The 12,577-nt window shown below is 51.7% G+C and overlaps 1 protein-coding gene across 1 annotated transcript in view; it reads left to right on the top strand.

Annotated features, from left to right (window-relative positions):
- Positions 1-12,577, top strand: part of RASGRP1 (RAS guanyl releasing protein 1) — a 77,314-nt gene that overhangs the window by 42,535 nt on the left and 22,202 nt on the right. Inside the window, 4 exon segments of the mRNA XM_072808367.1 lie at positions 2,164-2,269; positions 7,798-7,860; positions 8,778-8,909; positions 10,351-10,504. Of these exon segments, the coding sequence (XP_072664468.1) occupies positions 2,164-2,269; positions 7,798-7,860; positions 8,778-8,909; positions 10,351-10,504 (455 nt within the window).

Below are 12,577 nucleotides of genomic sequence, written 5' to 3'. Positions count from 1 at the left end.
CGTGCTGAAGATGTAAGTTTTGCAGTCATCAGCAAATAGATGGTTGTTTTAGCCAAAGGACTAGATGAGTTCACCCCAGAAAAAAAAATTAAATTTTTTAATTTCAAACTTAAGAAGCTTCAAAATTTTAAAATTGATTTTTAAAAGAAGTGGGAGGACTAAGCCACAGAGCTTGGTGACATTTAAACACTCATCAGAGGAAGAGGAGACAGAAGAAGAGTGTGAGAGAGAAGCTGAGACAGTGTGATGCTGTGGAAGCCAAGAGAAGAAAGTGTTCCAGGAAAGAGGGTTGTCAACTTAGGATCGGGTTGGGTTGGATGCAACCTGAATCATGAAGTCAGATGAAGCCAGAGACAAACTCTTGGATCCGGCGATGTAGAGCTGGTTGGTGACCTTGAAAATGAATGGGAGGTGGGAAATTGGTGACAGTGAGGCTCTGCTAAAAAGGAGAACAGAGAAATGGAGAAGTCCTAGGGCTGGTGAGAGGCTAAGGCTTTGTTTCATTGTGTGTAAATGCCGTGGGTGAGAAAAGCAGGAGAGAGAGAGGGACGTTGATGATGCAGGAGAGATTGTGGACAGAGGGAGGATCAGCATCCTTGAGAAGGCAGGAGGCTCTGTGCACAGTGGAAGCCACAGTCTCTGGAAGGCCCCCCGGGGAGACGGGGAGGGCGAGCAGAGAGAGGAACAGAGTGCGTGTAAATCCCTGGATTTGGGGGGGTGGCAGGGTGGTGAGTGGTCCTGCCTGTTGATGTGCAGTTTCTCAGTGAACTGTGACCCTAGGTCATTTGGGGGTGAGCCAGGAGTTCCGAATCCTGCGCCCACTGCACTGCGCCCATCATTGATCGTTACATGCGCTTGGAGAGAGTGAAAATGACAGCCCCTCCTGCATCATGTATTTGTAAGAACTTTGAAATGCTACGGCAAGGAGTGTCCATTCCTTCATCTGATACTTTGCTCTGAATCATTCAAGCTCCCATCAGAGAATCGGATTCAGGTGGCTTAGATGAGAGCGCCTGAGTGAAGGAGCTGCTTGCAGAGATGAAGGTGGAATTAAGAGATGCTGCACGCAGACTGACAACAAATAGAAGTCATTGCCTCCCCCCAACCCATCCATGGGCTGGGGGTCACGGGAGATTAAGAGTGTTAGCTCTTGGTAGGAGCTGGAGTCATGGAGGACAAGCCAGCCAGTGTTGTCATTCATCGAAGAGACCTAGAGCTGCTACCAGGGACGTGGTGCCAAAGCAATGAGGGCATGAGAGAGAGGTACCCTGATTCATCTCTCCTGCCATCACTTGTTCATGCTTATGCATGGCCGAACCCAACTGGTGCTGGCTGGCAAGGGTTATGCAATCCATGGTGAAGGAAAGAGAACAGATCTGGCTGCAAATAGCCAACACAGCCCCTAACACTCACGGCGTAAGCGTTAACAAGATTTTAGAAACCACTCCAAAGGAAATCTGTACACCCAGCACCCATGTGTAGAATGCATCTGACTCTTTGGTACCTGCAGAGATTTGGAAAACCTGGCCAACCATGATCTTTTAAATGAACCATCGCAGATACTTATAACCCAGCCGTAACCTCCACATGTCACGGTTGCCTATAGTCTTCCTCCTTTATTTTCATCCAGTGGCATATCTCCCATAACACTAGGAAAGCTTGTATTTCAGAGCCCCTTCCAAGGCCATGAGGGAGCCCTAGAAATCTATCCGTGTGATCTCATAAGATTTGCAAAAGTAAGATATTTAACTGTAATCTGTTAAAACTGTATTTTTCACTCTGACCCTAGAAAGGACCTCTCCCCCCAATTATATACGCTTTAGGCCCCATAAAACTTGGATCTGTTTCTGCTCTCAACAGAGACTCACGTGTATGGTGCAAGTTTTATCCCTTTCCCAAGAATCTACCATCTTTCAGGTGGGAGGGGTCAATGAACATCAAATGGGCATTTTGGAGAAGGGAAAAATGCAGCAGGAGGGTAAGAAACAGAGAAGGGAAGGGTGCGTGGTGCTCAAAGCAGTGAGAGAAGCGCTGTGTAAAGAAGCCCCACTTGGGCCATCCACCCGCCTCCACCTTCCAGTACTGGAGCGTTGTCTGGCATCCGGGCAGGTGACCCATTCCTCTCAAGGGGCCTCGCTCAGATTCTGTTTTTTACGTTTTCAGATGCAGATGGAAACCTGTGCCGAAGTAACCAACTGTTGCAAGTCATGCTGACCATGCACCGGATCATCATTTCCTCCACTGAACTGCTCCAAAAAGTCATCGCCCTATATCCTTTTAGCACCATGACTCACAGCCCCCAAAGGGGATTCATTCAGAAGTACCTTGAAATTTGAAACATGCTTTCATTTTGATTTGGTCTGGAATAACTCTTCAGTGCTAAATGGGTTCAGATATCCCTTCAGAGGTGGGTTTGTGTGTGTGTGTGTGTGTGTGTGTGTGTGTGTCGATGTGTGTCTGTGTACGCACATGCACGCACACGTATGCGTCACTTGTTGGGTAGGGCAGTTTTTATCGATGCTGCTCGCTCAGGCAAGTCATCAAAGAAGTCCACAGGCAAAGGCATTCGGCCTCAGTATGTCTGGCTAGTAAAAAAAAAAATCCCTTTCCTGTGGGCTAATGGGAATGTACGTTCCTCCCCTGCAGACTGACAAGGGTGCAGTCATGACTCCAAGGATAAACTGGCTTTCCTGTCTGATCCTTCAACTTGTCCAGGTTCTTTTTTTTTTTTTTTAAGATTTTATTTATTCATGAGAGACACAGAGAAAGAAGCAGAGACACAGGCAGAGGGAGAAGCAGGCTCCCTGCAGGGAGCCCAACTCAGCACTCGATCCCGGGACCCCAGGATCACGCCCTGGGCCAAAGGCAGGCACCCAGCCACTAAGCCACCTAGGCATCCCTTTCCCCAGGTTCTAAAGCATGCTTTGTGACACCACAGTTTCTGGAGCATCTGCTGGGGCTGTTATGCTTCAGGCAGAGGCACTGGCTGTTGGCCAAGCAAACCCTGCTGGATTTTAACCTTCTTGGGTGTGAATTGAGTAGGGTGGAGAAGGAGCCTGCCCTTCTCTCCAGCTGGTGACACTCTGCCCTGTTGTGGCCCCGAGGAGAATGGACCATAGGTGGGAGAAGAGAGTTGAACACCTGAAGCCCCAGTCCTTGGCACTGAGTCATGCCCGGTGGCTCCTCTAATCCTTCACCCCTCCCTTGACCCCTTCCTTTTCATCTTATGGTGCACAAAAATAAATAAATAAATAAAAGCCATCAGAAGAGACTGAGTCTCTTCTCTAAACCTGCTTATGCATCCTTACCTCTCATGCCACAGGAGGTGTTTCCTGTGGCATTCCCAGGGCAAAGCACTGGCTGAGGTCTGTAGGGTAGGAGCTGCAGGTGACGGGGGTGCGAGTCTGCAGAGAATTTTTAAACCATTACAAAGCTGATTTGGAGTCGGTTGACCTTTTATTAACTCTGTGTGCCAGCAGTCCTAAACAGTGTCAGTGATTAGAGACTCCTTGGTGAAAAGCTTGTTGCTCTAAACTAAATGGAGCCGAGCCCTGGCTGTGCCCTCGCCTCCCTGCTTGCTCCCACACCCCACAGGGCCTGACCTCTCCCTGAGGTCCCTGCTCCTCCACTTCACCTCCCCCCCTTCAAGGACACCTGCCCCTCAGCCTGAAACACATTCAGGTCTCCCCAACCTGCAAATTAACTCTCGGCCATGCCTTCCCTCCACTGTTAGGGTTTGCAGTTTGATGCACAAACCTCCTAAAAGAGGTCTGCACTCACTGTCTCCCATCTCAACTCCCACTCAGTCCTTACCTCAGCTGGGGCCCCCACCCCTGCACTCAGACATCCCTCTGATGTCACCACTGGCCTTCTGCGACTAAGCCCACTGGCTCTTCTCTGTCCTTGCTTCCTCTGGGCTCTGTAGACACCCTCTGCCCCTCCAGGCCTTACCCCTTGGGGCTCCCCTCCACCCTCCCTCGGGCTAGCTTCAAGGCACCCCATCTCTGTCGGAGCAGCATCCCAGTTTCCTTCTCACTCCACCTCCTCCGCTGGGTGATTCCCCACCAGGATTTCCACCCCTGTCCTCCAGTGCTGCGGACTTTCCAGTCTGTATCTCTTTAACCTAAACCATCTTGGAAAAAAAAAAAAAAAAAAACACTTGGACTCATTTGTACTGCAGACACTTCAATCTTAATATGCTCAAACCTTGTTTCGTTTTCTCACCACTGCCATCCCCAGTTACTACCCACCAATTCTGCTTTGACACCTGTATTTTCAGTTTCAGTTCGTGGTGCCTTGGCCATCCACTTAGCCTAACCAGAGACTTCAGAAGCACTCTTGCCTCCTCCCTCTGCCCTTCACCTCCTCTGGAGTCAGTCCAGTCCTCCACGGCCTGTGTCCTCGGCCACTGTCTGTCCTGGGCTGCTGTTCTCCCCTGCATGCTACACGGTGCCCCCCCCCCCCCCCCCCCCCCCCCCGTTCCTGTTCACTGGCCATCTTTGAAATTCCTTTCCTGAGGAAGCAGGTCACATAGGCCATTGCCTCGGAGCCTGTGCAGAGCCCCTCTGCTGCCAGGACAGGGCATCCCTCTGTAAGGGCCTCTTACGATTCCCGTGCCTGGAGTGCCTTTTCCTCCCTCACTGCCTAGCAGACCCATTCAAGACCCCTCTGTGAAGCCTTCCCGACGTTTTCAGCCTTGCATGCGCGCGCGCGCGCACACACACACACCCCCCTTAAAATATACATCTAGTGTCCTTAGTGCTCTGAAAATCTAATTCCTCTGACTTTAGTTCTGTATCGCTTGAGTGAGTATCCCTCATATCTCTGGTCTGGATATAATCTGCCTTGAAAAGCTTTTCATCTACGATGACAGAAAGTGCCAAGTGTTTTTATTCTGTTAGTTGCATCCATTGGTCTACCCTGACCGAGTCTGTAAGTCCTGCAGCGTGATACACTCAGGCTCTGGCCTTCACAGGTGATGTGTGGAGTAAACAGCAGAAACTGTGTCTCGCCAGTGTAGTTTGATGTGTCAGGAACATAGAAAGTCACAACAGTACTCAATTAATTATAAGTTACTTTAAGGAAAATAAATAAATATATTTTTAGCATAGGTTTAAAGATGCATACACTGTTAACTTACCCGATGACACGTCTCCCCTGCCAGTCTGCCTGTCAGCGTCAGGAACCAAGGTGGCTTTATCTTTGTTTCTCTAGAGCTTAGCTCAGGGGCCGTCTCCTGATAGTATGCAACGAATGTTGCCTTACTGTGGGTGCAAAACATTGGCTCCTCTTTCTGTATTGGGACTTCTAGGTGAGAAGTTCAGGCTTTGGTGGAGGGTGGAAGACGAAATTCTAAGAAGGGAATCTGAGATAAGACTGCAGCCACAGCAGGACGATTTTCTCTTCACGCTCCGAGTCTCTGTTTTCTGACCTTGGCAGTTCTAGAATTATTAGTTAAATAGCTCATGCTTTCCTGATGCTTCCTGGTTTTTCGCTGTTAAATAGCTTTTAAGACGTGCTCTGAATGGTTCCAGTGCCTAGAAAGTACAGTTAGAACAGTACTGGTCCTTCACCTGCGGAGAGGGAGGCCTGAAGCTTCCAGGGGACAAGAACATGCATCCCGCGGCGCAGCAGGTGCCTGAGCCTCCCATCCTGGCCTGTGTGCGCCGGCTTCGGCCTCAGCCCCTGCTCATGTCAGGCCACCTTGGCCGTGGCTTGGACCCGTTGGCTTGGAGCCTGCCTGCATGCAGGGCCACGGCACGCTGGGCAGGGAGCGGCCTGGTGGCAGCTCCAATAAATGGCCAAGGTGATTTCTATGTCTACTTAGTTGTTTTATGTTTTTACTTAGTTGTTTTCGATGAGAAATATGTTTTCTATCCCTTTGTCATTGAAAAGGAAGAAGAACAAAAATTTTGACAAGTGCATCAAGTGATAAAAATACAGAATCTGGCCCATATGTATCTAGAACGTGCCTTGTGCTTGGAGCTCTTTCCATTGAAGGCAGGTGTTCCCTCAGGCATACGGCCGAGAGAAATGTAAGGTCCTCTTGTTTTCACTCTTACCTTTTATGCCCAGAGAAAGGCAGGCATCAGAGCCTTTTATTTCATAAAGTTTGCCATCACCTGCCTGGGCTTATTTTTATTGTTATTATCCATGTACATGTGTGTTTTTGTGGGGGTTTTTTTGGTTTTTGTTTCTGAGGTACTTTTGAGGGCAGATACTACATGCAGTAAATCCATTAAAATTTAGTTTTTAAATTAAAGGGATTTTATTAAGAGTACAAATTTTACAACCAGAGCCCTTTGGGGCTTCAAGTGTAGTTTGCACATACTATTCTTTCTGTAAGTCTAGCATGTTTCACCACGCATTTTTAAGGGGCCTTGAAAAATGTTTGGTTAATTTGAATAATGCTAATTAACTAAATACTTCCAATGGTTTTTAACTACAACTAATGAATCTTATATTTTGAATTATTTTTAAATGCTTCAGATGCCTTCCTGAATTCTACATAGTATTTGTAACTAGTAGATAAAAGTCATAAGCAGTTAGCATCATTTTAGAAGTTCCAAAGCCATGATTAAACTTAATAAAAAATTTCAATTTAGAATTTAGAATCACAAGTCTAAAACAATTATATATTCCAAATTGAAGTTTCAAGGCTATCATTCTAATATGGCTCTTAAACAGTACAGGCATATAAAATCACCCAAATAGCTCAGATTCCTTCCTAATCAAAAGCACTGATCCTAAAATGTGGACTTTCACTGGGCTGTATTTACCCCTACATTTTCCAGCAGTTTAAAATTACACACACCCACTGGAGGAAGACCACTCCCACCCGGTTAACTGAGATCCCTGCCAGCTTGCTCACTGGACACATCACAGGGGTCCTGCTAGAATTCACCTAACCCTGTACTGCAGTCAGGGAAGCGTGGGTTTTAGAAAGGAAGGAGGGCTTAGCCTCACAGTAGACATCGCCCGATTCCTCAGCCTGTTGACCAAAGATAGTAGACCCACCCAGGTTCTCCGCAGGATTTGGGTTTTGCATTTCTTTGGGTTGTAAAATAAAGGAAATATTCTCTCCACATATTTCTAAAGAGGTAAACTTAATAGGATCTCACTGTCCTTTCATATTCTTAGGATGGCGCCCTTCTCATGGAATATTCCAAATGCCACAGATCCTTAAACATGACCTCTGATCGTATTTTGGATTATTCACATGGCCTTGTCTGACTTACTATCACAACTTACGAGGTCCGTCTGCTGACCCCCTCCAGGAGTATATTGCATTTTTCACACTGCTGCTCTTAATTATGACACTATATCTGAATATCCATTCCCTTTTTTTCTAATTTAGTGCACAAATTTGTTTATCCACTCCCCAAAACACTTTAAAGGAGAAGGGGCTTCTCTTTTTCAGTTGTTTCGGTGGGACTCCTAACCTCTTGGGAATGGGCACAAGGTCATTTGCCCCTTCTTCCGTTCAGGTGCTACCTATGTCAGCAGCTTTCCACACTGTTGGCTTTGTCTTTTCCCTTCTGCAAAGGAAATGCTGGGCTCTCCCTCCATAAGCCGCTTTGATGTGGGCTGTGTAGGTCACCAGCATCACTCCTCCGGGTGGTAATAGGCACACAGCTGCATACATCGGGTTAGTTTTTATCCCGTGGCGAGAAAAATAAGAAAACAGTGTGTGTGGGCACGGGGTAGGGTAGGGGCGGGGGGTTAGCAAATACTTCCAAAGATGAGTTGTTTGGTTTCTATGACAGAGGCTCCTGTTTCCCTTAACCACAGCCCTACCTATAAGGATGCCTTGGCAAAGAATTCACCAGGGCTTTGCCTGAAGATCTGCTATTTTGTGAGGTAACATCTCTACGTTCATATGGGACACGTGGAGTGGGGTGAAATGAAAAGACTGAAGCAGGGGCTCCTCGTTTTTGCCTGGTGCTCCCCGCCTCCTCGTCCTATCTGCAGAACTGCCCTGGACACACAGGAAGGGCGGTGCTGCCTGCTGGAGACGCCTTCTCGGAGCGCAGTTCTTGCCAGGGTGCCCGAGCTTGGTGTTCCATACCAAAATGACCTCTTTGTCATTCCGTCTTTATTCCTCATTAGAAAAGTAACGTAGGTCACATTTGAGCATCTTGAAAAGCCAGAAAAGAGTATGACCATGGTAATAGTCATTCATTCCCCCCCCCCCCCCCGCCCCGTCCTGAACATTTCCTTTGTTGTTTTTTCTAAGCAGGTCTTCTTAGTGCAGTTGAGATCAAAATCCATTTGTGTGTCCTGTACGTTCCACTTAATTCTAGGTCACAGGGAATCTCCTTTAGTCATTAAAAACCTGTGTGTGTGTGTGTGTGTGTGTGTGTGTGTGTGTGTGTGTGTGTGGACATTATTTTTCACAGCCGTATGTTGTAAGACGTGAGAAAGTGTACCTTACAGACCCGCTGCCCCTACCCCGTCCTTGGGTCTGGCTGGTCTCTAACAGGGCCCCTCGCGATCACCGCCGACACACACGGCGGCGCCTCAGCCCTGCCGCAGCTCTTCCTGTCGCGCCGCGTGCGCCTGTCCTGTCAGCGCGGAGGGCCGGGGCCTGTGGGCCGCCCCGTTTCTTTCCACCCCGACCCCCTCGTCTTCTGCATATGGGACATATATCCTGTATTCTTGGGCATATAGAAGGACCAGCCACCTCCTTTTTCTGTCTCCTTTGAGGGGAGAACGCGCCGAAGCAGGAGTCTTTGTCATCAGTTTTGGATTTTGTTTCGACCCCCCCCCCCCCCCAGGTACTGGATAACGGAATTCTGGGTCATGTTTAAAATGGACGCCAGCTTGACGGACACCATGGAGGAGTTTCAGGAGCTGGTGAAGGCTAACGGCCAGGAGCTACACTGCCGCCTGATTGACACGACTCAAATGTGAGTATCCGGGTTTTGACGGGTCCCCGCAGAGCACCTGCCCCCCGCCCCCCCGCCCCGAGGGCGGCTCCCCCCCCCCAAGCCCTGCAGACAGGCTCAGCTGGGTCCCCAAAGCCTAAAGACTGACGTTGAGCAGAAAAGCGGGGAAGCCCCCGGGGGCGAGGCCGTGAGGCTGTGAGGGGCTGACATCCAGGCGCAGGGGGACGGGAAAGGGGGACGGGAAAGGGTCCCGGAGCAGCGGCCGTCAGGGAGCCCGGGAGCACCGGCCGCTGCGCCCTCGCCCTCGCCCTCGCCCTCGCCCTCGCCCTCGCCCTCGGCCTCGCCCTCGCCCTCGGCCTCGCCCTCGCCCTCGGCCTCGCCCTCGCCCTCGGCCTCGCCCTCGGCGCCTGGGAGCCTGCGGGGCGCTCGGCCTTGCAGGGCGGTTTCCTGCCTCCGACGTGGCGCCCGCTGCGAGGCGGGGCCCATTCTAGCCTGGGAGAGGTCGGTACGTCAGGTGGGAGCAGGACGGCCCGGGGCGCCCCACCCGGGCCCGGGGCGCGCGTCGTGCGACCTCCCGGGGAGCGGGGGCTCGGCCAGGCCGCCGGGGCCGCGCGGGGGGATCCCGGGCGCTCTCTGGGCTCGCCGGCGTGGACTCTGTGCTTCTCTGCTTGGAGTCGCCCCGTGGAGGATGCGCGAAGTGTCGCCGTAACTGTTCGGGCGCCAAGACGAGGCGGGTGGAGCCAGGGCAGCGCCCGATTCCCGCGGCGGGTCTCCGGGCTCTCCGCGGCCGACCGCGAGCCGAGCTTCCCTGGTGGGGGCGGCGCCGTCACACGTCGGGAGGCTGCGCGGGCTCGGAGGCTCGGCCGGGCCGGGGGGCCCCTCCGTGCGGCCCGCTCCGTTGCGGGGACGCGGAGGCCAAGAGGCGGTGGCACCGATCAGCGGAAACGCGCGCGGAGGCGCTGCGGGCGGGCGAGGCCTCCGGGGCCCTCGGTGCCTGGGGACCTGCAGGAAGACGCACGTCGGCCCAGACGGCCGCGCCCGGGGGCCCTTCGCGGGCCTGAGAGGAGACCCTGGTTCCCAGGCGGGTTCGGAAGGTTCGCCCGGAACCAGCAAGGCTATCCCAGCCGCTCGCGGAGGAAAGAGCGGATTTGGGGAAACTGCTTAATGCTTTGCCTCGGCTGAGGAGTTAGCTAAGGGACGGTGTATGTATGTTCTTGTGGGAAGTGTGCATGGATTTACTGGAACTAAAATTTTTGTGGACTATTTGAGCGAGCGAGCGAGCGAGCACGAGTGGGGGGTGGGGTGAGGGCGGAGGGTCGGAGGGAGAGGGAGGGTCAGCTCCAGCCCCGGACCCTGAGATCAGGACCTGAGCTGCAGGCAGACTCTTGACCACCAGGGCACCCCCCTGGAAAGTAATTTTTATTTTTCCCCATCTTCTCCCTTTCATGTTTACTCACAAAAGCAATGCCCGTGACTGGTCCAGGAAGCTGACTCAAAGGATAAAATCCAACACCAGCAAGAAACGTAAAGTCTCCCTGCTGTTTGACCACCTGGAACCAGAGGAGCTGTCGGAGCACCTCACCTACCTGGAGTTCAAGTCCTTCCGGAGGATATCCGTACGTGCTTGAGGGGCAGGGGGAGAACTTCCCTGGGTCACTCCAGAAAACAAGCAGAGAAATTCAACAGCCCATCCACCTCCTGACCCTGGAGGGCCCCTCAGGGCTGGTTAGACATGCCTACCAGACTTCATCTAGTTTAGGAAACGAGCACATTTCCTCGAAACATCTTTGTCGCTCTGCTGTGCTCCCCTTCTCTTATCCTGCGTGCCACCCCACCACTCACTCACGTGGCAATGCTGTGGGCACACACGACACCCTGCACACACGCGCACACACATATATGTATGCATATACACCCATCACGCTTGCAGATTTTTACAAATTTTCCTTAAGAAAAAAAAAAGGAAAGTGATATGTCTTCCCTTGAGTTTTTATTCTGGGATGGGCTTTAAATGGCTCAGGGAAATCCTAAAATAAAGCAGATGCTCCTGGTCTAGCCCAGAATAGACTTTACTTTTTGAAGTCGTGGTGACAGGACCCAGCAGTCCATCATGATTCTAGATCAAAGCCATACCGACCCAAACCTTGCTCCTTAAAAAACTCCATCTACGATACAAAAGAATTTCGGTTCCCTACAAGAGAACTTGTCAGCGTGGCAGATGCCAGCTTCGCATACTGGCCAATATACTTCCCCGGGAAATGACAGCCTTGGGCTGCTCAGTCCCCACCCCTACCAGAGAGGCAGTCTTCAGCTTTGCTCTAAAAGCAGAGCACACCAGTTGCTGGATGCATTTCTTAGAAGGACCTATGTTCCCCAGATGCGGGGATGGGGACCCCTGGGAAGGCAGCCCGAGCGAGGTCACTCTGCCCCCCAGGGTCAGAGCTGGGGCTGGAGTCACATGCCTCCATGTCACTCAGCCCCAGCTGATGAAGTCTGCCTGTGTCTAGATTAACTACAAACCAGGTTTCAGGGTTTGTTTCATCTCCCCTCCCATGTTGCTGACGTCAATCTGATGCCACACAGGTGGCAGGACCATCCAGCCCCTGGCGGGAAGTAAGCTCCATGCATTCATGGGCGCCAGCCCTCCAGGGTCCCCGCCAGCACTCCCAGGCCAACCATAGGCCCCGATTAGGAAGCTCCACCTGGCCATTTATGTTGGGCAGGGCCTCCCCGTGCCAGGGAATGACACTGAAAAGGGCAATGGGTGACACGGGCAATCGGGGCCCAGCAGGCAGGGCGCCTCCAGGATGCCTGCACTCAGATCCCCGAGGCGGGGTGGAAATCACTCTAGAACTAGGACTCCGAGCTAGTGCTCCCCAGGTTCAAGCCGTGCTCCCCTTGCCAATGAACACATCAGTTTGAACTTTCATTTCTTATGGGTGGCACGATCCCCTCATAGAAAATGGGGTGGGTTTTTTTTTTTTTTTCATTTTTCCTACACAGTTCTAAGTGGTTTTCCCAATTAATGTACCTTGATTGCAGTTGGAGGGAAATGTCTCTCTGCTATGAACTCAGTGGCATTGGTTATTTTGTGCTAATTATAGTGTTTAGTACTAATTCTAAAAAATAAGCAGACTCCGTGCTTTACTGACAGTGGGAGGGGTATGATGCATTCACTGGGGTGAGTCCTGGGCACTTTCTCTCAGAACCAGTATGATTGCTTATGTGTGTCCCTCTTGAGGCCTTTTTCGCCCCTAGTTTTCTGCCCGTCAGCGGTCACTGGCCCAACCGTGTCACACGTCCGACTTCAAAGGGGGGCTGGGAAGCAGAGAGCTGGGAATAGCCGGCCACCTGGGGGCTTCCAGGGCCATTGGGGCAGAGCAGCGGCAGGGCAGGGTGGCTGCCGCAGTGCTGGGACAGTGGTCTGTGGCGACAGCCCCGGTCCACAGAGGCTGTTCATGCCAGCCTAGTCAGCCACCGTCAGGTTGGAAAACCATGGTCACTAAACAATAGTTAAGCGCGCGGCCTCCGCTCAGGCTGATGAGCCAGAGAAGTCCCAGCAGCTCTGGTTTAGCCTGCGGTGCCGGCGCACATGTGTAGCACCCCGGGAAGTTAGCGTGCTCTCGTACATTGTTATGCTCCTAACAGTTTCGTGACCTGGGTGGGGGGGATTTTATGATCCACTGTTT

The sequence above is a fragment of the Canis lupus genome, chromosome 32 (genome assembly GCF_048164855.1).
Source record: "Canis lupus baileyi chromosome 32, mCanLup2.hap1, whole genome shotgun sequence".
Lineage (NCBI taxonomy): Eukaryota > Metazoa > Chordata > Mammalia > Carnivora > Canidae > Canis > Canis lupus.
Note: the sequence above shows the minus strand (reverse complement) of the source record. Positions and strands in the feature narration are given on the sequence as shown.